General features: G+C 54.9%; 1 protein-coding gene across 1 annotated transcript in view; it reads right to left on the bottom strand.

Moving 5' to 3' along the window:
- Positions 1 to 22,340, bottom strand: part of Hs6st1 (heparan sulfate 6-O-sulfotransferase 1) — a 42,620-nt gene extending 20,280 nt beyond the window's left edge. The window contains exon 1 of the mRNA XM_006987276.4: positions 21,600 to 22,340. Coding sequence (XP_006987338.2) covers positions 21,600 to 22,126 — 527 coding nt within the window. The 5' untranslated portion in view covers positions 22,127 to 22,340. The remainder of the gene's footprint in view (positions 1 to 21,599) is intronic.
- Positions 22,341 to 25,019: the final 2,679 nt, after the last annotated feature.

Genomic DNA, 25,019 nt, shown 5'->3' with positions numbered 1-25,019 from the left:
AGGAAAAAGGGCCTTTCCTTCCCGCAGCTGTGGGACTACACTTCCTGGGAGCAGCCGTGAGAACGCACTTGGGCAGGACGCTGGGGCCCTCAAAGCCTTGGGGAAGCTAAGTTTTAGTAGGGAAAACTGGGACGTACTGTGTTGTAATGGCGGCAAACGGGGCTCAGCCATCCCGTTGGGTATGGGGGAGGACCCCAGACATGCGATGCAGAGGGGTAAAGGTCAACACATGGGGCCTCTGACATGGGGGTGTGCATCTGACTCAGGGCAGTGGGAGGGGCAACTGGGGTGTGGTCAGCTGACAGGTTCCCAGTGGAAATGAAGGCTTGACTCACCCAGGAGACAGAAGCAGAGGGTGAGAGGGAGGGCAGCCTGCAGCTGGGTGGGGTGGCCTGGACTTCATCTGTCCTTGTCACTACTGCCCCTCCTGGGATGGGGACATGCCCACACCAGCACCCACAGGGTGCAACCATGCTTCTTGATGGGGAGGTGACAGCAGATAGGAGCTGAGAGGCAAAGGTTTGCACCCCATAATGTGAGAGCTGAGTCCCTGGGCTATGTGGAGATGTGTGAGGTTTACAGAAGAGGAGAATCCAGTCAGGGAGCAGGCCGGCATGAGGCCTCGACTGCAGTGTGAGGCATCCGAGTGTCCACCTCATGCAAGACGACCACAGAGCTAGAGTTCAGGGTTCCCGTGACATGCTCTGGCCACATGGTCCTCCTGTGTCTGTCACTGGACTTGTCTTATGTTTCAGGGTGGGGGCCTGTCCCTGTGGTCCTCAGAAGACCTCTCTCAAGTGCACAGGATGTGCCCACGGGAACACGCGGATCCTTTGGCCCCCTAGATTGGTGGCACCTAGGTCACATGCCCCTTTGTGGAAACACCACCTCCATATTGGCCCTGCCAACACTTCTGAGGAGCTCTGGAAGGAAGGTCCCAGCGCTGCCACTGGGACACCATTGAATTACTTTTCTTTTGAATTAAATCTACGCCATTATTATGGTGTGCATTTGTGTATGGATAGGTGTGTGCATGCCATGGTGTGTGTACAGGGCGCAAAGGACAACTTTGTGGAGTCCGTTCTCTCTTTTCTGCCTGTATGTGTGTGGGAGTTCTCTCTCTCCCCTCCCTCCCTCCCTCTCTTTCAAAAAGAGCCCGCTGGGCGGTGGTGGCACACGCCTTTAATCCCAGCACTCGGGAGGCAGAGGCAGGCGGATCTCTGTGAGTTCGAGGCCAGCCTGGGCTACCAAGTGAGTTCCAGGAAAGGCGCAAAGCTACACAGAGAAACCCTGTCTCGGGGAAAAAAAAAAAAAAAAATCAAAAAGAGCCCAGCAGAGCACCCAGATCCTCCTTGGTGCGGCTGCAGCTCCTGGTCTATGTACAGCCTCCATGGTTTCCCTCCTGGAGGGCCCATCCCAGCCTCGCACACACCATATCGCGGCAACATACCTCCTCGCCGTGCTATTTTGAAGGCAGCACAGGCCACACATGCCAGTGACCCACCCTGCACCTGTCTCCATGGAAGGGAGTGCGGCTCTTAGCCATGGCCTACTTGAGGGCCCTGGGCCCGCCAGGCAGAGCTGAGCTGTTTTCCTCTTTTGTTTCTCCACAAGTCTGGCCCCAGGGGGCATGGGCGGAACGAAGCCTCAGTTAAGCCTCTGAGGTGAGGCCTGGCATGAAGCCCACTGGCTAACCATCCCAAAGCCACTCCCTAAAACCGAGAGCAAATGACTGGCGGAGACCGCACTGTACTCAGCAAGTGCTGGGTGTGGGGGGGAGGTAGGGAAGCCTTGGGCAGTCAGAGCAGCAGAGAAAAGATCTGGAGGCCAGAAACTGTGTGGAAGGGTCTCCAGGGGCCGAGAGAGCTGCATCCAGGGGGACTGTCCTTGTCTCCTAAGGTCACGGCCTCTGGGTATGTGTATCCTGGGCCTGTGAAGCAGGGTGGCTCTGGGTGAAGCAGGGTGGCTCTGGGTGCAGACGGAAGCTCAGGAGTCGAGGCAGGGCTGCAGTTAGGTGTCAAATTCCCTTCCCTGAGACCATCCCTGGCTGGAGGCTCTGAAGGAAGGAAGAACTGATGAGCCAACACAAACCCAGGCAGACAGACAGATACAGGCCTGCACGTGTACACACACACACACACACACACACACACACACGCACACGCACACGCACACACGCAGGCGTGCACAAAGTTCTCTCACAAAGGCGAGAGACAACAACACACTGTGTAGAGGCCGGGATACAGTCCTGTGGCCATCACCCCTCCAGGGGCTCCTGGCTAGTGGAGGTCCCCACCCACAGGGGACTGCCTGCTGTGAGTGTGCCCAGGGGGTCCTGCACTGACTCCGGGCTGCTCTGGAACTTGGCTGTGAGCAGCGCTGTTGGCTGGGTGGTGTGTGGCCAGCAGCCTAGGACTCGGGAGCCTCTACAGCCCTTACCCATCCTGCACAGGGCTCCTTGACAAAACCAGGTCTCGGAGGCTGAGAACAGAGGTGGCCTGTCTGTGTGCCTTTGGAGAGCAACGAGCAAGGTGAGAACATGGCGCTGGGCTCAGGCCACCAGGTCAATCGTCTGTGTACCTGAGTACTGGCTTCTGCGACGACGGTCAGCAACCAGTCAGGGAGAGGGGAAGCTGCAGGGAATGGGGCTCAGGGGGCATCAGAAACAAAACACAGACACCCACTTGCTCGCTCTAGTCAACATAATCCTAGAAATAAAAATCCGAGAAATAGGCAAGGAGAAGAAATAAAAGCCATCCAAACAGGAAAAGACAAAGGAAGTTATGTTTGCAGAGGAACACATTTTTTATGTACAAGACCCCCAACAAGGGGGGGTGGTGGAGTACAACTAATAAACTTGGCAATGTTGTGGGAGAGAAATTTAAAAATCAGTTGACGGTACCAGCAATAAAGCATCTGAAAAGGAAATTAACAAAACAAATACCTTTTCAGCAGCAGCATTAAGGGTACGTTGAAGCAAGGAGGTGAAAGATGTGTATACAGAAAACTGTAGCCCGTGAATGAGAGAGATGGGAACTGACACCCATGGGTGTGAACAGACACTCATGCTGATGGTTAGAAGACCTAACCAGGAACTACAGAACTACAGGTGTGAGAGCCAAAGCTACATTTTAAGTTTTAATCACTGTGCCTTAGAGACCCAGGAAACAAAAATGCCTCTGATCTGCAAGCCCCTTGCCCAAGGACAGATAGCTTCTGAAATGCTGGAGGCTATTGCTTATGGGAGATAACAAGCCACATGTTTTCACTCCCCTAAACAGTTTGTTTGACCCATGATTGATCACATGTGGGCAGGAGGAGGTTCACAGGCAGGAAATACTCAGGATGTATGCTTGCTCCTGATTGGACCTGATGGGAAATACTTAAGCTCCTGCAAAACTTGATTGGGGCCATGTCCCAGGAATCAGGGTATGGACCTGACCAGAGCCCATTCACCTGGCTAGGATTTATTTAAAGCTTGCTTCAAATTTGGCTTTAAATTGTGGTAGTAGGATTAACACAGATTGTTATATGTCTCATAATTACAAAATACTTTCCATGTATATAGAGCTCACCTTAGAGTATTCTGGAAGGGATCTCAAATAACCAAAACATGCATGTCATAAAGAGCAAACATGTTAAAGGATATATACATCCCACTTTTAATCCCAGCACTCAGGAAGCAGAGGTAGGCGGTTGTCTGTGAGTTCAAGGCCAGCCTGCTCTAAAAGTGAGTTGTAGGACAGCCAGGGCTGTTATACAGAGAAACCCTGTCTCAAAAGACCAAATGAAAGAAAAAACAAACAAACAAACAAAAAACCCACCACCATCCCCATCAAAACAAAACAGTTTGGTACTGGCACAAAGACAGAGGCGGAAGAGAACAAGGAGTCCTTGAAATAAGTACCTGAATGGTTGCATATTCGTACCCCCACCCCCCACAGTTTGACAAAGATGTCAAGATCAGTCTACAGGGACAGGGATGGGAGAACTAGATGGCCACATCACCCCACCTCGTGGTGCTGGCATTGGATCTGGGGTCTAGTATAGGGTAGACAAGTGCTCAGTCTGAAGCTTGAGACCTTGTCTTCCTTCACATATCAACACCAATGCGGAATGGATCAGTAGGGTTAAGAGGTAAATGAACGCTGTAGAAAAGCTTTGAGGTTGGACGGGGTGATGATCTCTTAGAAAGCCAAAGTCGCCACCAGAGAGAAAAGACAATCCACAGAATAGGAGAAGATACTTGCAAATGTTGTAATGAGTAATAGATAGATACCCAGATATCCATAATGTATAAAGAACTCTTAGGACTTAATAAAACATCAACCCGTCTGTTGAAAAGTATGTAAAGAAGTTGACTAGACAAGCACACAGGATGCTCGCCACTCCCGAGCCTGAGAGGACTGCAAGTCTAAACCACAGTGAGGCAGGGGACAGGGCCCAATGGTAGAGCATGTGCCATACAAGCAAGAGTTCCAACCTCCAGCACCTATGCGGAAAAGTGGGGCATGGTGGCACACGCCTGTGATCCCAGCACTGGGTGTGGAGGGTGTAGCAATCAGATTTCTGGGGCCTGCTGGTCAGACAGCCCATTCAAATAGGTGAGCTCCAGATTCAGGGAGAAATCCTGCCTGAAAAAATAAGGTGGGAGGCTGGGCGTGGTGGCACATCACTTGAATTCCAGTACTCAGGAGTGGAGGTGGGGGACTCCCGGGAGGAAGCAGAGGCCGCACAGGACGCCCACCTATACACATACCCGCATACCCCCATTCTTTGTTCCTGGAGGCCACTCCCCAAGGAGAAAGAAGGGCAGCCAGTGACTCCCCACCCAGGGTTCCATCGGTAATGACTCTGTGCCAGGGTAAAAAAACATCTGGAAAGGGCCGGGCAGCGGTGGTGCACACCTTTAATCCCAGCACTCAGGAGGCAGAGTCAGGTGGATCTCTGTGAGTTCGAGGCCAGCCTGGTCTACAGAGTGAGATCCAGGACAGGCACCAAAACTACACAGAGAAACCCTGTCTTGAAACTCCCTACCTTCCCCCCAAAAAAGCGCCTGGAACGAAGGGGCAGGCTGGCACAGGGAAAGGCACTCTGACACTGTCAACTGCACCCTCTTCCTCAGGTCCATGCCCCGGGTCTCTGTGCTGAGAGCTTCCTTCCAATCATCCCAATAGTAGGAGCCAGAGGCGGGACCACAGGCCTGCCCTCTGGGCTGCCAGGACAGAGAAGTTCAGTATCTTCTTCAGTCTGTTCCAGTTGCTGGTCCTTGTCCTTCCCGAGGGAGGGTCACAGCAAGCCCTGGCTGTGAGGGGGACACACGTTTCACCTAAGACGTAAGGTCTGCCATCCTCCTAGACGGGTCCCTCTCTCCCAGGAGGGCCCAAGGGAAGAAAGCCAGCCCTTAGCTCACATCATCTTAGCACAAGCTTTCAGATGCGCAGACACACCAGCAACAGTCTTCCGTATGGGTTGGGGACCTGACCCTGGACGGAGGCTTCTGTCCACCTCTGCGGTGAGAGGTCACCCTTGAATCATATCCTCCCACATCCGAGTCATTCTGAGGGCTTCTGAAGGGCCAGGCTGCAGACTCTGCCCAGCCACCGAGTGGAAAATGGCTCAGCTCTTAACGGGCACTGGCGGGCAGGAATTCCAAGCAGGAGGAAATGTGTTGAGTGCCAAGCGCTTGCTTGTAAGGAGAAACGGGATTCTGGAGTGTTTGAGTCACTACTGGCTGCGAGGCACGAGCTGATGTGGGTGCGTGGATGAGTAGGCACACACACGCAGATATGAGGGCGAGGGTGTATGTGAAGAGCAGGCTTCCTGTCCCGTCAGCCTCTGCTTTTTATCCCAGGAGTCTCGCACACTCTTGCACTGGGGCACGGATGTGAGATCTGTGGCTCACATGCCACAGCCCAGTCTCCAGCAGGATCCCAGGGAATCACTGCTGTGTCCTCAAGGCCTGGTGAGTCTATTTCTGGCTCACAGGAGCAGCAGAGTGGGGGGGCCGGGGCACCCTTCTGGCACCTCACGGGTCCAAATGGCATGGGTCTTGGCTGGGTCTGGAAGGATAAAGGCAAGTACCCATGCCCTAGGTTTAATCATCTGAACAGTAGGGTCCTGAGGCGCGCGCGCGCGCGCGCGCACACACACACACACACACACACACACACACACACACCCAGTGAGATGATCTTTCTGCTTGTGCCTTAAAGTCAGGTCACACTGCCAAAAAGAAGTGGGCATCACTGTGCATTGTAGGGGTGGGTGCAGACCCTGAGCACCGGGGTTCCGGTCAGGCCTGTGTTCTATGTTAGTGCTCTTCTTCCCTCAGGTGTCTCTTACACATGGCAAAAAAAAAGACACTTACTCTTGGGTCCTGCCACTCAATGGCCAGCTGCTGAGCTGCAGGACCCGAGGTCACAAACGTTGACCAGGAGCTGAGGGTGCTGCTGGGCGCAGGCAGGGCCAGGTCTGTTTCCATCGAGGCTGCGAAAATGTGCAGACACGCTTACTTCCTCACTGAGCCTGCAGCTGAGAATGCCTGCATGCACCCACAATACCCTCTCCCGAGTCCCTCTGTGGCTCCTCAGGAATGCCTGGCAGCTCCCTAGGGGTCGAAGTCCCTCGCTGGTTCAAGAAGGGCACCGCAGAGGCATCTGGTGACCAAGGAGAAGCTTCTCCACACATGCATTATTTCCACCCCGGCTTCTTCACTCAAACAACTCATCCTGCCTCCTACACCCGTGGACCACCTCATGGGGAATCACTGCTCTCTGTGGGCTTCGTTAGCCACAGAGGGTGACCGGAACCGACCTCCCGACATGTGACAGCACTACATTCCATCGGCACAGCACCGGGAAGCCACAGGCAGCCTGAGTAGGCTGGGGACATCCGTGTTGTGCTGGCACCTGGCTTTATAGCATTCTTGCCATACAGCTCAGGGAGGTGGTGTAAACCCTGTTCTTCGAGGGGCACTCGCAAACAAAAGCAGCCAAAGGTCGAGGGTGGTGCCCAAGTAGCAGCAAGCAGCCTGGAAGGGAGAGTGAGGCTTGCAGGGGACACCAGGGTCCCAGCCTCCCTCTCCTAACACACTGCTCAAGGAAAGGCGGGCCTTTGAGCTGTTCTGCCTCCTATGGCTACCCACCTCTCTCCGCTTGGGGCCCGGATGCTTGGGAATCCCCAGCAGGGGTGATTTGGGCAACCCTGTTGGGTGTACATTTGTTACTTGTTAACCATTAAATCAACTTCCGATGGTTCTGCAATGTCTAGCCTGTCCTTGAGGGACATCCATCGCGCAGGTACCTGGAAACAACGGCCATTCTGATTGGGCAGCTGGCATTGCGTCTGGCCTTAGGTATGTGTCAAAGGGTACCATGATGGCTGACTTCTGGTGTCGCCTGCTTGCACTAAGGACTCCCAGAGGGCTGGGAAAGAATGCCTGGCACTGGAATCAGGGAACTAAGTAAGGCTCCCTCCCTGAGTGTGGGTAGACACCACACGAACAGCCAGGGGGTCTGTACAACAGGAAATGGCACAGCGGGGTTGGGCACGTGCTCTGCGCCCCCCCCCCCCAGGTGGACCCCTTCCTCCTGCCCTTGGCATCATCACTTTGGGTTATCAGTGTCTGCAAGGCTGGACTTGGACTTGCTAGGGCTTCCCTGGATCTTCAGTTGGCAGAGAACGCGTCCTGAAATAACACAGCCTCCATGATGATACCAGCTAGTTCCTGTGACTCCACCTTCATCAGCCCCCACTACCTATATCCTATGGGTTCTGATTCTCTGGAAAATTAGTGCAGCCACCCTTTGGGGGCACTGCTGGCCACACCCATCTTCCCAAAGGCTACCCAACCTCCTAAGAGCTCATCTCCTCTTGTACATGACTGAAGAGAAGAGGAGCCACGAGGCCTTCAGGGCAGAGCCCACTGCTCCAAGCGCAGGTGATTCGTCGCATGTGGGGTAAATAAAAAAAATAAGCACCTGCCACAGACTGCAAAGGTCTCGTGTCTCTCAGGGGTGGCCTTGGAAACAGAGGTCTCTGGAAAGACCCCCGGGCAAGCACATCGTCGTCGAAAGACCAGCTTGGAACCGTGGTGAGTCCTTCAGCTCTGAGTGGTTTTCCTGCCTGCAGCTGGGGTAGGAAAAGCCTCTACCTCGGGGGGCCTTGGACGGGGAGGGCTGTGTCCTGGTTGAGTCCTCGCAGCACAGCGGTGCAGCAGCTGCCCACTGACGTCCAGCTCAGTTAGAGGACCCCACCCTGGAACAGCTCAGCCTCTGGCTCCTCAAGGGATGGCCACCTGCTTCCATTCTTAGGACCAAGCACCACTCCCTGCGGGGAAGGCATCACCCCGTGGCTCTGTGGTAGCCCCGCCCCCCCCCCCCCCCCCGCCCCCACTACCGACCTGACCAAGTTCCTGCGATGATGTATCACAAGGGTAGGGTCATTCGCAGTCCACAGTGCTGCACACTGTGAGACAGGACTAAGGCAAGACCGTGCACCGTCCCATCTTGACCAGCAAAAGAGATGGGGGATTGGGCCAGGGGACAGACACAGTGATTTAACTGCAGCAGGGTTGAGGCCAAGGGAGGATACAGAGAATGAAAGCGGGTGACAGGGCCTGGAGGGGCCCGCTCAGCTAACAGTCAGCTCAGGTTCAAATCCCCCCCACCCCCCAAGCATAGTTTCTTGCCTAGGAGCCTGTGCCAGGTGGAGATCACATGGTGCTCACTCGCAGATAAAAAGTGTTGAGTGCAGGGAGGATGCTGTAGTGTGGGAAGAGGCCACAGTCCTGGCTGCATAGCCTCTACCCCTCCCCCCCAAGTCTTCTGAACATCTGTGAGCAAAGTGAGGAACCCACGTTCTTCCTGTGATGGCTATCTTGATTGTCAACGTGATCACATCTGGAATCAACTTAAGACGCACACCTCTGAATACTGGCTACGGAGCTCCAATTGTCAGCATTCTTTTGAAAAGTCACACACACACACACACACACACCCATTCCTCTCACCCCAGCACTATAGAGGGAGGAGACAGGATCACCAGGGCTTGTTGGCTGCCAGGCTCAATGAGAGCCCCTGGAATAAGTGGAGGATGATAGAGCAGGACACCAGATGCCTTCCTCTGGCCTCATCAATGTGCATAGAGATATACAACTTCACATACATGTGCACATACTAACACACACCAATTTTTAAAAGACAGGTTTGGTGGCTTGTAATTACATACTTGTAATCTCAGGACTGGGGAGGTGAGGCGGAGACAAACAGGTCCCTGAGGCTCACTGGCTGGCCAGCCTAGCCTACTTATGGAGCTACAGGCTGGTGAGAGACTTCATCAATTAAAAAACAGAGCTAAGGCAGACAGAACCCAAGGAACAGCACCTGAGGTTGACCTGATGCACACACCCACGCGCTGCAGACAGAGCCAGAAGATCTTTCCTCCTGTGATGACTATCTTGATTGCCAACTTGATTGCAACTGGACTCAACAAAGAGACACATCTCTGGGAAGGTCTATGAAGGCATTTCCAGGAACTGGGGGAAGAAGACTATCCCATCATCCCCCAGTGACGGCTTAGATATAGAGAGGTCGGAGGAACAGCACGGCTGCCTGCTGGTCTGCCTTCACTCCTTGGTCCAGGGTTACATGTGTTCCTGGTGGGGCTGCCATTCTTCACTGGCATCAGCCTGTTTTGGTTCCAGCACAGACTGAAGACCCAGGATGCTCTAGGAATCTTCTAGGCCTTCAGAGGCATCTGCCTCTTAGACTCAGCAGCAAGTGGGCTGCTGGGTTCTTAGCCTCTCCAGCATGCATACTGTCTGATGTCAACTGCTCAGACACTCTAATAAATCCCCTTCATCACACACACACACACACACACACACACACACACACACACACACACACACACACACACTCAGTTCTTCTCCTCTAAAAACCCTACTTAATACAGCAATCCTGGGCTGCTGGGATGCGCTCTGGATCCTTTCCAAGCCAGCTCCCTGAGAGCTGAGGCTATGAAGAGATGTGCTTCTGCATCAAATGGCCCACTGGTCCCATCCCTGCCCTTCTTCTACCCACGTGACTACAGCCAGCTGGTCCCCTATAGAAGCTGCATTTTCTGCTGGGCCAAAATGTTGCCAGCCATGCTTCCAGGAAAGCAAAGGCACAAAAACCTGTCCAGGACTCGACTTCCTGATGGCTCTAACAGCAGGATGGGGGAGGCAGTGAACCTTCCCAGAGTTCAGGAGGCGGGCTGGCAAGTAGCCTCGCCTGGGCTTGCACGAGCAAAACAACCCGCACCTGTCACGGGGACAGAGGTGGCAGAGGAAGCCGGAGCCCCTCAAGGCCGTGCACCGCGTGGCCACTGAAGTCTTTGTTCACAAAGACAAGCTGCAACCCACTCTCCCTGTGGCTTATTCTCTCCCCACCCCCAGCCCGGGCAGGGCCTCTCTCTTCATCAGAGACCTCTAGACTCGGGCTTCCAAGGTGACTCAGCAGGTAAACACTCTCCACCAGGCCTGACCACCCAGAGTTCAATGCCTGGAGCCCTCAGGGTGGATGGAGGGAACGGCTTCTGCAAGTGGTCCTCTGACTTTCACACTCAGCACGTAACTAGAGGCTCGAAATGGCTAGCAGTTAAGATCTGGGCTTGGTTCCCAGCAGCCACACTGGGCAGTTCACAACCATCCATAACTCCAGATCCAGGGGATCCAATGCATTCCTCTGGCCTCCGAATCCACTCACACCTACTGGGCATATATACTCACACAGAAACACACATGTCATACACACAAATAAAATAAATACATAAAAATAAATCTTTAAAAATTACACTTAAAAAGGCTGCTAGAAGCTGGGCAGTGGTGGTGCACACCTTTAATCCCAGCATTTGGGAGGCAGAGCCAGGTGGATCTCTGGGAGTTCGAGGCCAGCCTGGTCAACAGAGCGAGATCCAGGACAGGGTCCAAAGCTACAGAGAAACTCTGTCTCAAAACAACAACAACAACAACAACAACAAAAAGGCCTCTCCATACAAGGGAGACCATCAGCTTTCCCATCCCCCTAACTTGGATCTCTGGGAAGTCACCATATCACACTTAATGAACTTGTGCAACCATCCATTTACTTAGATTCTATGGGAACCTGGTGGCCACTCAGGGACCTCCACTCATGTCCTTCACATTATCCCAGGCCTCTGACAGGCCTACCATGACCAGCTATATTTACCCCCATTGCAGACAGGCAGCATGGTGGGTCCCAGACCCTGGCATGAGGCAGACTCCTAGATCCCCTGGTGGGGAGACCACCTTGCTGCCTGTCACTGGGGAGGGGTAAGAGAGAGATATAGGGGACTTTGGAACCACAGGCTTGTGGCTCTGCCATGGATGACCTTACGTGACAATTTATTCATGCTCTCTGTCCCTCAGTTTACTGTTTACAGAATGGGGCCCCTAATGATGAGGACTGAAGAAAGCCAGGTACTAAGCAAGGGCTGTAGTGGGATCATTTACCATCCACCCTGGCAAAGCCTATCTGTGGTGATGTTTTGCTTATGATCTAACAGATGAAGCTTGCCTGAAGATCAGGGTGCGGAGCTAAGCCACTAGCTAGCCACAGAGGCCAGGCAGTGGTGGTGCACACCTTTAATCCCAGCACTCAGGAGGCAGAGGCAGACCGATCTCTGTGAGTTCAAGGCCACCCTGGGCTACACGAGATTGATCCAGTCTAAAAGAGAAACCCAGCCAGGCAGTGGTGGCACACTCCTTCGATCCCAGCACTTGGGGTCTCACACCTTTAATCCCAGCACTAGGGAGGTGGAGGCAGGAAGTGATACGGCTGGATGGAGAGAGGAATGAATATAGGGCGGGAGGAGACAGGAGCTCAGTCTCTTTTTAAGCTAAGGTAGGACGTGGTGGCTGTGACTTGCTCCTTTGTCTCTCTGACCTTTCAGCATTTACCCTGATATCTGACTCCAGGTTTTCATTAGTAAGACCAATCAGGACTCGTGTGACTCCTATCTGCCTTGGTTTCCCTACAGTGTCACTCTTTGCTACCCTCCCCCATTTCTGGTAGTGCTTGTGACAAAGCTTTCCCTAAGGTCTATGATTCAGGAAGACTCACACTAGACCCTACACCCCCAATTTCCCTGCTTGAAACGACACCCATCTCACTTCTCACCGTGGTGACGCAAACACCCAAACTCAGTGTTCTCTACTCCTTATTTTCCAAGGACGCCAAAGCTCCAGAGAGGTAAATATTTACACGAGAGTTTTAGTGCCGACTTGGAGGGAGAGGCTCTCCTTGGCTGCCCATGAGCTAAAAGCAACTGCCTACATTTGTCCCCTGGGTTCTGCAAGCCCCAGAGCGTTCTAATTCTCATACTGGGGTGTGTGTGTGTGTATGCCACTTTGTCAGGCTCTCTTGTCCCGCACTGGTGGGGTGAGGCATCTGGGGGTGGGGCTGAGTGTGTGTGGGTCATCCATGATAAGCTCCTCCCCTGGGAGGACAGAGCTAAGTAAGAGCTTGTCCACAAAACGGCATCATGCAAGGGGGCAGCCTTGGGTGTGGCTGCAGCAGATGGTACTGACTGTGGATGGGGAGGGGAGGAGGGTCAGGTACCAGATGCAGACAAGCGGTGCCCAAGGTCCTGGTCAGGCTGTGAGTAACATGGATGAGCCTTTTAGGGCCACTTTCCCATGCATAGAGATGGAGCCTGTGTGTTTTCCAAGCAGCGGCCTCCGGGCTCTGGTTTTAGCTCTCAGGCCTTTTCTTTCCACTCAGACCCTGATAAATAGGGCCTGCAGTACCTGGCCTTCCTTGGCTCAGCTTGTGTACCCTGGCCCTACTGAGTACCTCTGAAGGCAGCTTGGGGTATCTACATTGTTGGGAGCACAGTAATAAAACAGCCATCTGTCCACTTCTTTGGCTATCTAGGCCTACAGCGGAAACTGCCTCTATCAGCAAGGTCCCAGAGGGGTTCAGAGGTCAGCGGGCACACCCCCTCCCCCATGTGTACACATGGTCCCAGCGACAGGGCAGAGGGTGCCTGAGCTGTCCTGATTCTGGCTACTGCAGTGCCCATGCAAGCCAAGAGCCTAGAGCTACATTAAAGGTGGATGGGCATGCTGGAGGTGACATCTGCTGGGCAGATCACCCATGGAACTTGGCCTAAGACACACAGAGGACCCAACCAGCCAACAGGGAGAGGATAAACAACCCCACAGGGGAAAACCAAAGCCAAATGCACAGATAACGGCAGAGAAAGCCTCAGCAGTCAACACACAGGAGAGACTACCCGGCGGCAGGCAGTTGATCACCAAGGCCACTGACGCTTATTTCATAGCAGATAAACTACATGCCTAAGTCTGCAGGGGCCTGCTGAGGGCTGAGGATGGACCGCTCTGTCTTACTAGAAGGGGTATCGAGGACCACGAAGAGGTGCAGTTTTAATAACCTGGGCTGTGGCAGGCAACATGAAATGAAGCTCCCTCCAGGCTGCTCGCAGAACAAAGCCCAGAAAACAGGAGCTGTGTCTAGACAGCCATGGGGCTGAAGTGGGAGGTGGATGGATTATATATGCATGTCATGGACCGGCAAGGATAGACCTCAGAGACAGGCTGAGCACAGACAGCGGGGCGGCAGGAGGCCAAGTCCGTAGAGCTGGATACAGGGCCTAGAAAGTTTGCAACATTGAAACAGCTTAGCGTTTGGCTTAAGGGAGAGGTAGCCTGGCTGCTAGGTAGTAAAAGGAAGACAGGAGAATCATGAAATAGGAGACGGCAGGGCGGGGGCAGATGCCGAGAGACTCCATCTTGGGCCTGCAATCGGGACAGAAGTGAACATAACCCCACTCTCCACTGCACCCCTGCACTCTCCCGTGGGGCTGATTAGAGCTTGGGTGCCAGGTTTCAATGAGCACTCTGCCTGCCCCCCCCCTTCAGTTTCTGCCAAATGTCTCAGAACAGAGGGGAGTCAGGCCATGGATACAATCCCAGGCTCCACATTTGAGCTAGGGATGTAGCTCCGTTGACAGAGTACTTTCCTAGCACCCACAGAGGCCTGAGCTCAGTCCTCAACACTGAATAAACCATGCATGGAGGTGTGTATGGCTCTAATCGCAACATTCAGAGGGCAGAGGCAGGACATCAGTTCAAGACCATCCTCTGCTACTTAGACCCTGCCTGGGCTTTAGCTGCCGGCCTCAGATCCCGCCAGGTCACAGAGCAAGGTCGAGAGCTGGCTTTGGAGGCCCTTTTTCTGTCCCCCGAAGTGGAAGGACTCCCCGTAGCCCATCGAAGAAATAGACAGGCCCCTGGAGGAACTGTATGTGCAGGTTCTCGTCTACCCCCGTGGCAGGCAGTCAAGGTGACCATTTACAGAAGGGGAACCGGGGCACAGATGCTGCAAAGCCTAGGGAAGGCAAAGCTGGGATCGTCCTTGGTGGGACCAGCTTCAAGCCTGGGCCCCTCACCTCCGTATGGTCCTGGAGATGCCCGCCACTCCCAGCTCCTGCTCTCCTCCATCTCCCTAGCTGGCTTCCGTGATGATGGGCAGCCATAGCACCTCCTGGCCCACTGCACCCAGGGGACCTTACCACCTGAGCCCTGTTGGGCTCTGGACTCTCACCATTTCATGAGGAAATAAGTGAAGACAGAAAATGAGGCTCTGAGTGGTCCAGGCAGGCAGCAGCCCAAACTGGACCCCATACTGTTGACTCCAGATGCGGGCCTGGCAGGGTCCCCAGGGCAAGCACAGTTTCTGAGGAGTGGCCTGGCTGACTAGCTAGGAGAGGGCTTTTGCTGGGGTAGCCTGGCCCTCGGAGGCAGAGGCTTAGGCCTGCCAGGAGAGGGAAGGAGGAGTCGATGACTTTGGCCATTGACCTCTGTGCTTTACAGGTCTGTAAACCATTAATTCCCCAGTCTAATTGACTGTCCTTCCAGACTACTACTGATTTGCTCTGATGTCCCTGCTGCTGGGCCTTTCAACGTTCTCCGTGTAAACAAACAGAGGCAGTAGCAAGGCTCATGGCCTTCAAAGCTGAGTCAGATGCCGGGCTGTGGGGAGTGGCTTCTCTCCGAAGCCCCATGTATATGCACCAAGCCCTGCTCAGCAGTGCCCACCAGGGTACCACAGACAGCCTGCTTTCCAGATGGGGAGCTGGGCCCTCCCTGCTGGCGGACTGTGGAATTCAATCGGTCATGAATGGCTATGGCTCCCACAAGATGTGGGCACAATCTGGAGCTGGATGCACCATGAGGTCACCTGTCCTTCTCTGGACCCCAAAGGTGGCCGGTCATCTCCATCTTTATGATGGAGACGTGTCTTACTGATTCCCAGAGCCACATTGGCTCTGACCACAAGGCAGAAGAGGCTGGCTCAAGAGGCTCCCTCTAGCCTCGAGGGTCCAATTTGGAACCCCACATAACACGTGCGTGCCCTGAGGTCATGCGCAGGCAGGCAGGCACGCAGGTAGGTTACTGTGTGTTCTCTCCCCTGGTGCTCAAGCCCTGTTCACAGAGAGGATCTGAACATTCCTGGAACGTGGGGGTTGTTTCCTGTGACAGGCTGCCCAGGCCAAAGCCCGTGGCTCAGTGAATCCAATGAATGAATAATGGGGGAAGCCTCCAAATGGTCCCACTGCCTGGATGGTATCTCACTCACAGAGCACAAGCCAGCCACAGAGGCTAGAGAAGCCTCCACTACACACGTTTATGGGATGAATAGGAGTGCAGATTGGAAGCAGGAAAAGGCTGCTAAGGGGTGTGGACCAGCCAGGCTCCCAGTGCCCACACAATGGGCCTGGCCTCACCAGGGCGGACGGTCGAGGGAAGAAGGCTTGTCCAAGCTGGCTTTGCAAGGCCCCAGCTTCCCACCAAGGCTGCAGCAGGATGTATTGTCTCCCGTGGAAACTATCTGGAAGCTGGAGAGTCTTTTCTCTGGGTCAGAGGTCAGCTCTCTCCTGTGTGTGCAAATGTATAAGCCGTTCCTACAAAGTAACAGACCCTGGGGACTTGGGACAATACCACAGCAGGAAGGGGCATTTTATTCAGGGGACAAACAAGACCAGAAGTTCAAGAGAGCCAGCCAAAGACTGGCCTGAATTCTAAGGCAGATGAGACACTAACAGCTGGGCTAGCTCTCTCCACTTAGGCTAACTCCAAGTACTCCAAGTATCTCTTGCTTCCATTCACCTCTGTGACCAGCTTTGGGCAACATGCCTAAACCAGAGGGAACTGCCCTCTGGAACCAGGTATAGCCCCCCCCCCCACATCCTGCAAACCCGTACAGATAGGAGAGGGTTTTCCACCCAGTCCGATGCTGCCCAGGTCACCTCCTGCTGGCACCACACACACACACACACACACACACACACACACACACACACACACACACACACACACACACACACCTCTGCCTGCCCCGGCAGTCCCCTCCCCTCCCTTCCCCTCCCCCTGCCAGTCCCATGCACTCTCCCTTCAAAACAAAAGCAAAATAACAAAGTCTAACTTAGGAGAAAAAAAGGCAACTGAGTTCCCCAAAAGACAAAAAAAAAAAAGTCTTACAAGATGACAGACACTTAGTAACATGCGTCCCGTCACCTTGCTGATGGGTCCTGAAAAGAGGGGCAGAGGTACCTGCCCCCTTCCCCCCCCCCCACCCCCCCCCCCCAGTGCATACCATTTATTCAGTGGGTCGGGAGAGCCTGGCCTGATGATCTGACCTGCCCCTCACTCTGTAACTGTTTTCCAAAGCACGGCCTCTCATGTTTTACTCTTTTCAATCACTGGAGAACAGCCCAGCCATGCAGGGGACGCTGCTCGAAGCTGCTCTCCGCCGCTGCGGATGGTCAGTCAGCAGACTTCACCAGTGTTCCCTTTCAGAGCCAAGAGAACATGCCTTGATTCCTGCCCTAGGGCGAAGGCCGTCAGGTTTCTAGTAAGCCTGATGACTCAGGCTTCATGTCAAATTGTACATTTCTGTCTAGGTATGGGAAGCCTGTATACCCTGAATCTATGGCTGCCTTTCTTACCTGGGACAATCATTCCCCTGGGGGCAGGAGACAGTATGAGGGCTAGTTGGCGTACAGGGCTCAGGATGGACAGATATCCAAATGCTGCCCCAGGCCCTCCAGGCTCAGACACTCGGATGGGTTGAACTCGGCCAATCTTCATACACCTGCTTTATGGGGTGTTGAGGACTATCTCATACTTTTTTTTTTTTCCATTGTAATGAAATCCCCGAGGCTGGGTGCTTTCCAAAGCCAAGCTGACTAACTCAGTTCTTAGAGGTCCAAGGATATGATGCCAGCAGCAGCTCCGAGTTAGTGAGGGCCCTGTGGCGCACAGATGACATCAGGGCAGGACGGCGTGCAAGAGAGAGCACGTGGCTGGACCGGAAGCCGCGGAGCAACCGTGGAAAGGCCCAGATTCACTCTTTCAGGAACTAACTGGGCTGGATCTCCCTATTCCTCAGGAAGGTGTCCTCAGATAAATAACTGCATCACCTAGGCTCCCTTCAAAAGGGAGCCTCAAAGGCTCGGAGCCTCAAAAATCATCATCACATTGGGGACTGAGCTCCCAGAAAGCCACAGGGCCAACTGAGATGACCACCAAGAGCTCAGGGACAAGCGCTACCTCACCAGCACCCCAGACTGTCCTCTGATCCCTGATGTAGATGTCCCTAAGTGGGCGGAGAAGCATCTGGGGTGACAGGACACGGCAAGGCCTGTTCCCTGCAAGGCCATGCCGCCTCAATGGTATGGCTAGGGCAGGGCTTTGCATTAAAAAAACGTAAGTACCTTTTGCTCAAACAAACAAAAACCCAAACAAACACACACTTTGGGGAGCCAGTAAGATGGATGGTTCAATAGATAAAAGATGCCAGGCATAAAACTTGATCCGTTGGACCCACGGGGTAGAAGGAGAAAGCTGACTTCCAAAGGGTGGTCTCTAACCTCTGATGTGGGTCCATGGCAGGTGTACACACACACACACACACACACACGCAAAATGTAATTATAGTTTTCTTTTAATAAGAGTGACTTCCAAGTTGGGGCCTAGGTTTTAAATGAAAAAAAGAAAGGAAGAAAGACATAAAGAAAGGAAAGAAAAACTTGTTACTGTTGTTTTTGAGACCTAGTGCAAGCTGGAACTCACTATATAGCCAATGATGACTGTGACCTTATGACACCCCCCCCCCACTCCCTAGAGTGCTGGAGGTAGAAGGGTACACCCCCATGTCTGGCTGGATGTGGTACTAGGCTAGAACCTAGGGCCTCCTGCATGCTAGGCTAACCCTCTACTAACGGAGCTACATTTCTAGCCCGAGAAAACTTAGTAAAACCACAGTTGTGATCCCAGCGAGGTGGGAGCTGGGAGGGAACTCTGAGGGCACAGGCTAGAAGAAGGCACGAAGCATGGATGTCTCCAAGAGTAAACTAACAGGGACGCTCTCCAGAGCTTTCAGATAGTCTACTCAGATGGATTTCCAAAGGAAATCAAAGCTTTGTGAAATATTTGCACACCGGCGTGTCCACTGGGCACTCATTCTTTGCGGACGTGAAGTAAGGGACCGCTCCAACTCTCCACGTGGGGCAGCTAAGAATGGACCCACCGAGGGCCCGGCTACAGCTGCCACAGTCTGCGCTTTCCACGACACTGGGGCTTTCAACATAAACAAAACCGTGGAGGGGATATGGGCTTCTCTTTTCAACCTTACACCTGCTTCCTGCTCAGTCACAGAAAACTATCGCTACAACAGAGAGGAGGACTCTTACTATAAGGACTCCAGACCCACGAGGTACCACCCCAGAATGGCACCTGAACCTTGAGCCCTCACCCCGCGTCACTAATGAAGTCACAAACTGAGCCCAGAGCCACCAACTGTGGGCTTTACCGGCTCCCAGAGGCTTGCTGTGTTCATCAGAAAGGGAAGGCACATCCTCACACTAGAGCTGGCCCAGGTGCCAGTGGCCCCTGGTAACGACCCCCCCCCCCCCCTGGCAGCTCCATCTGTCCAAGGCCAGCCAGCAACTCTCACATCTCTCCAGGCCGGTCTTAGAAGCACACAGCTTGCAGATGTGAGACATCTGTAGTCGACAGAGGCCACAGGAACCTCCAACGCTTTCCTCACACACCTGTCCCCCCACCAAGGCAGGAAGTACCAGAGCTGCTGTTAAGTAACCAACCTGTCCAACCCCGCTGGTCACCCAAATGTGTGCCCAGTTCAGAGCAGCCCCAGGCAGCTGGTTCCCTGGGGAGGTTGGGAGCTGCTGGGCAGAGTCATTTGTCCAAGCTCTATCGTAACCCCAAGGGCAAAGAGAAGAGGAAGAGAAGACCCACCTCACCCAGTTCACAAGGAGTCTGGGAGGGAACAGCCTGGGGGGGGGGGGATGGGGGACAGTGAATACCACTCAACACCAGCCTCCCTGCCATCATGGGCTCAGCCCCTTCCCTGACAATGGCAGGCAGCAGCAGGGTCCCTGGGCAGATGGGCATACAGGTCCTGCTTGAGACAGGGTTCAGTGGGGGAACTCAGGTACAGCCAGGAGGTCAACGCATAAAAGTCTCCGGAGCTAGTTGGGGGTGGGGTGGCTATATACTTAGTGCCTAGAAAGGAAACAAATGGGGTGAGGCAGACATAGAGGAACCCAGCATCACCTACTGGGTGGCACTGTCAGAGGCTTTGGAACCAAGGGCCCTAGAGGCCCCTCCCCCACCCAGTCCGCTGCTGCTGAGTCAGCAACTTGCTGGCTCAGGGGGTTAGCAGTCCACGCAGCATTTTCGTCCCTGCCCCACACACCCTTTCCAGGCAGCCCAGGCCTGTGCAGAGCATCCGGTGCCATCCACCTCCCCTGTTCCTCTCATTCACAGCCGTGGAAGCCACCTGAGCCTCCGTTCTGGGACACACTCTAGCCAAGGGGCACTGGGGTCCTTCCCCCTGGGAACCCATTGGCCTGCAAGAAGAGCATCCTGGTTATGATCTGTGGCCAATAATCATCCGTGATGGGTAGGCTCACCCCAAAGCTCTGGCCTCTCTACAGCTCCAAGAGCAGCATGCAGAGTTTGCCCGTAAATAGGATGCCCCCTGTCCCTGCCTCCACATCCTGCAGACAGAGATGGCCTCCCCCAGCCTGCTGGGGTCTGTCAGTGCCCAGCACCGGGCACCCACAGCCTTGACTGGTTGACAAGTAGACAGCTGCTATGGCCAGACCCGGCTGCTCCATCTAGCATAGCATGGCTGAACCATGGAATGGGTCCTGTACCTGGAACATGTACGTGTGCATAGTAGAGCTCCTGCTGGACAGGAAGCAGCTGCCTGGAAAGGGGACTCTGGGTCTAGGGTAGGGTCCCTTGAGACTGGGAACTCCTAGGGGTGGGGGCACAGCGTGTCTGGCCAAAGAACATAGATCTTTTACCCAACTCTAATATCCTAGTGTTCTGACAGTTGGGGAAATGGACTCGGGGTTGTAAGGCAAGCAGACCTGTGAACCATTAACAGCTCCAGGCTGGCTGGACCCTGGAGGGTCCCAGTCCCACCAGAAAGCCCCAAGAGTAACCAAAGAAAACAGCGACATCAGCCAAGACTTGCCCACGCCCACTTCCTAGCTCATCTGTAAATTCAGTCCTACAGTGAATATGGGAGAGAAACAAAGGCAGGCAAGAAGCCCTAAATCCTGGCCCTTCCAGGGCTGGGCTGGGGTGGGGTGGGTTCAGGGGGGGGGGGGCACAACGATCCGGGAAGGACCAGCCGGCACCAACAGAAACAGGACTACAGTCTTAACTTTACAAAGTGCTTCTTGGGGGAGGGGGGCTGCCCCAACCCCACTGACCCCCTCACCAGCACTCCCCCCAGACAAGGAGACTTTAGGGCCCTGCTGGAAGGACCTTGGCTGCACAAGTAGCCCTAACTATCTCAGCTATCCCTAACCTGGATGGCGGATAGATTTCTAGGGAAGGCAGTCCCTCAACCCGACGCTTTTGTTCCACTTTTGTGGCTGGGGTGGCCAGGTAGGGCTGTCTTCTCCCCGCCTTCAGCCCGGGTCACACAGGCCTTTGTTCTACCTGCACACACCGGCAGCCAGAGCCCACCCCTTTCCTGGCAGCTCCTCCCCAGGCTGGCAGGCACTGGAGGACCTGGAGACACCACAGGTGCAGGGAAAAGAGGGACCTCATTTCTCGGGCTCCACTTCTGGTACCAGACAGGTAGGGGCTACACACACACACACACACACACACACAAACACACCTGTTTTTCTGCCTCTAGACCCAAGGCTGGACCTTGAGTCCGGAGGTTTATCTTTTAGGCGAGCCAAGCAGTACACCGTAGGTGGGGTGGACAGAGGGCAGCGGGCGGTGACCCAGGAGGAAGTCTGGGCACTGCGCAGCCAGGCCAGTGGTGAGGAAAAGGCACGGAAGAGAGGGTGAAAAGAGAGATCAGAGGTCAGGAGTAGCAGCTGCAGGGACAGATGAGCCGGCAGATCGGAAGGGGCCCCAGGAGAGCAAGGAGGGCTGATCTGGCCCGGGGTTTAGGGTACCACCCCCCCCCCCCGCTCCGCCCCCGCCATCACACTCGCCCGCAGCGGGCGCTCACCTGGGCGAACGCAGACCTGCTGGGTCGCGGCGGTCTAGCACACCGGGCACACAGTTGGTGAGTTCGGTCCAGTCAGCGTGCAGCCCGCAGCTCCAGCCCGTGGAGAAGCGAGAGAAGAGCCACGTCTCGCGGCGGTTGGGCCGATAGCAGGTGCACTTCTTCTGGCCCGGCCGACAGTCGCAGGGCACCTCGAGGCGCACGTTCTGCACAAGGTGGCGGCCGAAGGTGGTGCCGCCGGTCTTCTGGATGTGCAGGAAGACGATCACGTCGTCGCCCTTCATGTCGAAGCGCAGCGAGCGCTCCAGCTCGCGCACCGGGAAGTAGTACTTTTTCTCGTAATGTGGGTCCGGCGTGGGGAAGAGATCCAGGTCGTCGGGTGGCGCTCGGCCACCGGGCGCGCCCAGGCTCAGCCCCGGGCCCGCGTATTGGTACAGGATGAGCATGAAGCACGCCGAGCCCGCCACCACCAGCACGAACTTGCTGGCGCGCTCAACCATGGTCCTGCCGCCGGCGCGCCGCCGCCGCATGTGTCACCATCGCCGGCGGCCCGGGCGCCGGGCCTGGGAGGGCGGGGGGCGCAGCTGCTCCGCCGCCACCACCGCCGCCGCCGCCGCCGCCGCCGCTGCTGCCGCCCGCACTCTGGCCCGGCCCGGCTACTCGGCGCCCAGGCTGTGCGCAGCGTCGCGGGCCCCGGGCCTCCGCGGCGCCGTGCTTGCTCCCCGCCCCGGTCCCCGGCTTGGCTAGCGTACAGCCCGGCCCCCGCCACAGCGCCCCAGAGCCGCGCGCGCCCGCACCCGCCCGCAAAGCTCAGCGCCGAGAACGCTCTGCACCGCCCCGTGCGCCGCCGCGTCTCCGCAGTCCGTCGCGGCCCCGCCCCGGCCCGCCCCCGGCCCGCCCTCGCGGCGCCTCTTGCTGTCGCCGCGCGCTCCGATCCTCCGCTCCGCCTTTGGAGCGCCCTGGGGGGAGGGGTTGGGGTGGTGGAGGGTGGGGGAAAAGCCAGGGCGCGGGCCAGTTGCCCGGCGCGGGGTCGCGTGGCTCGCACACACTTGTCTACGCTGCTTGCTGACGGGAAAGGGAATTGGTTCCAGCTCGCAGACCTGTGGGTGGCGACTGGGTTGTCCCGAGCCCAGGAGTGGGTGGTTCTTCTGGGCCTTGGCCGTGGCTTTGGGAGCCCGAGTCTCTTCACCTCGGGACTGTTTGTGTCACCTGCGCCCCCACGGGAATACGGAGGGTGGGGGGGGGGTGTTGACCTTCACACGGAAGGATCCGAAGTTCCAAGTTCGAGGAGCGCTGGGAGTTGGTGGCTACCAGCAAGGGTGGGGAAGGTAAAGAGAGGCTGAGGGCACGGATCCGGGTCTGAAGAGGACTTCACCATTCCCCTGGTGGCGCTGGGGCGATGACCAGAAGCCAGCAATGAAGATAAGCTAAATGTCTGCAAAGACCGGATGACCGGCTTTGTGTTGTCCCTCTCCTCCAGAATGCATTGTTTCCATCCTGGTCACACTCCAGAACATAGTTTTAAAAAAAATTGAACCGACGTTAAAAGACATGTAAAATTCCAACTTCCTTAATTTTATGGTTTTAGGTTGGTGGCGGGACCTGCATGCAGCCTTGACCGGTGTTCTCCCTGCAGTGGGGTGCAGCATGGGCCCCCAACCCAATCCCAGGCCCTTGCCTGCACGGTGGAGGCTCCAGTGGGCAGCTCCATTCAGCCTGTGCCGTATTGTATGTACTCTATACTGGGTCCTTAGTTATACTTAGTCCTCAGCAGCAACTGGAGGTGGGATGTCCGTGAGATAATCTGTCCAGAATTCCACACCCTAGGGCAGCTGGGATGGGCTCCAGTGCTTGGATTCAGGCCAGCATGGCCTCTGGGAGGCACTCCTGCTGTAGGGCTCAGGTGCCTACATCAAGTCCTGCTGGGCCATGCCCTGGTTCTGTCCTGCTAAGGGGGTGGATCAAAAGGAGGAGAGGGAGAGGATGGCACTCGGGGTCCAGAGTGTTGCCTGTCAAAATAGACGATTGAAAATAAACCAGGATAAATGCGTGTCAAAAAAAGACTGTGGAAAATAAAATCAAACCAGGATAAATGCATGTCAAAAAAGACTGTAGAAAACAAGATCAAACCAGGAATCCCTCCCAGAAGCAAACAGAGAAAAGGAGAGAATACAGACACACTTATATCCAGCTCCTCAGGAACATGCAGAAACTGAGCCAATAGCTCGGTTGGTAAAGTGATCGCCGTGCAAGAATGGGGGATTGGGTTCAGTACCCAGAACCCACCTTTAAAATGCCAGGCATTGGCCGGGCGGTGCTGGCGCACACCTTTAATCTCAGCACTCGGGAGGCAGAGGCAGGCAGATCTCTGTGAATTCGAGGCCAGCCTGGTCTACAGAGCGAGATCCAGGACAGCCAGGACTGTTTCACAGAGAAACCCCATCTCTGTCTTGAAAAACCAACAAATAAATAAATAGATTAATAAAATGCCAGACCTATTTGCATTTGTTTGCAATTCCAGAACTGGGGAGGAAGATGAGATGGGCAGATCCCTGGAGCTTGCAAGTCAGCCAGTCTAACCTATTTGCCAATGTTGAGACGCTGTCTCAAAAAACAAGGTGGGCCCCTCTCAAAGAGCAATATCCAAGGTTGTCCATTGTTCTCTATTCTACACACACACACACACACACACACACACACACACACACACACGCTCCGAACATGAAGTTTTGCAGTCAGAGCACAGAAATAACCCCATATGGTCAGATGAATGAATACATGACCCTGAACACACTGCCTGTGACCGAGATCCTGGGGAAGGGGGAGGGGAAGGGGTGCCCTTGGTGAGATCCAGGGCCCTTTGCCCCTGCCCGCCTTATAAGTTGAATGTACAAGTGGGAACTGTCCTGGGCCCAGGGAAAACCTGAGGTCAGCTTGTACCAGTAATGATTTATTCTGGTTATGGGCAGGGACACAGCAGTGTGCTGAGGGAGCTGCCTTTTTGTAGCTGACCAGGGTGGTGTTCTTGCATGGCACTTGGTTGACATAGAAGTCCAGACTTACAGGGCATTGCGGCAAGCTAACGCATCCGATGTTTTATTTATTTATTTATTTATTTATTTATTTAGCCCAGCTGCTAAGGCTCGGCCAAGAGGCAAATCCTAAATAGGGCTGCTCCGGTGCCAGGCACAACACATACATTATTTCCAACCCCACCAGCAAGCGTTTGTAAGCACAGGCTATAATAACCATTCTATAAAAGAAAAAAAAACAGGTCCGGGGGCGGGTGAGGGGAGAGGGGGGCACTCCAGAGCCAGACAAACTTCTCACTCTGTTCCCTGACCAGGTGAAACTCCTTCCAGAGCTCTGCCCTTGCCCGGCCTGTGTTCATCTCTGTTCCCCGGGGCCAGAGGTGGAAGCACT

The sequence above is a fragment of the Peromyscus maniculatus genome, chromosome 21 (assembly GCF_049852395.1).
Source record: "Peromyscus maniculatus bairdii isolate BWxNUB_F1_BW_parent chromosome 21, HU_Pman_BW_mat_3.1, whole genome shotgun sequence".
NCBI classification, from domain to species: domain Eukaryota; kingdom Metazoa; phylum Chordata; class Mammalia; order Rodentia; family Cricetidae; genus Peromyscus; species Peromyscus maniculatus.
The sequence above is the reverse complement of the archived record's forward strand: the minus strand, read 5'-3'. Positions and strand labels throughout refer to the sequence as shown.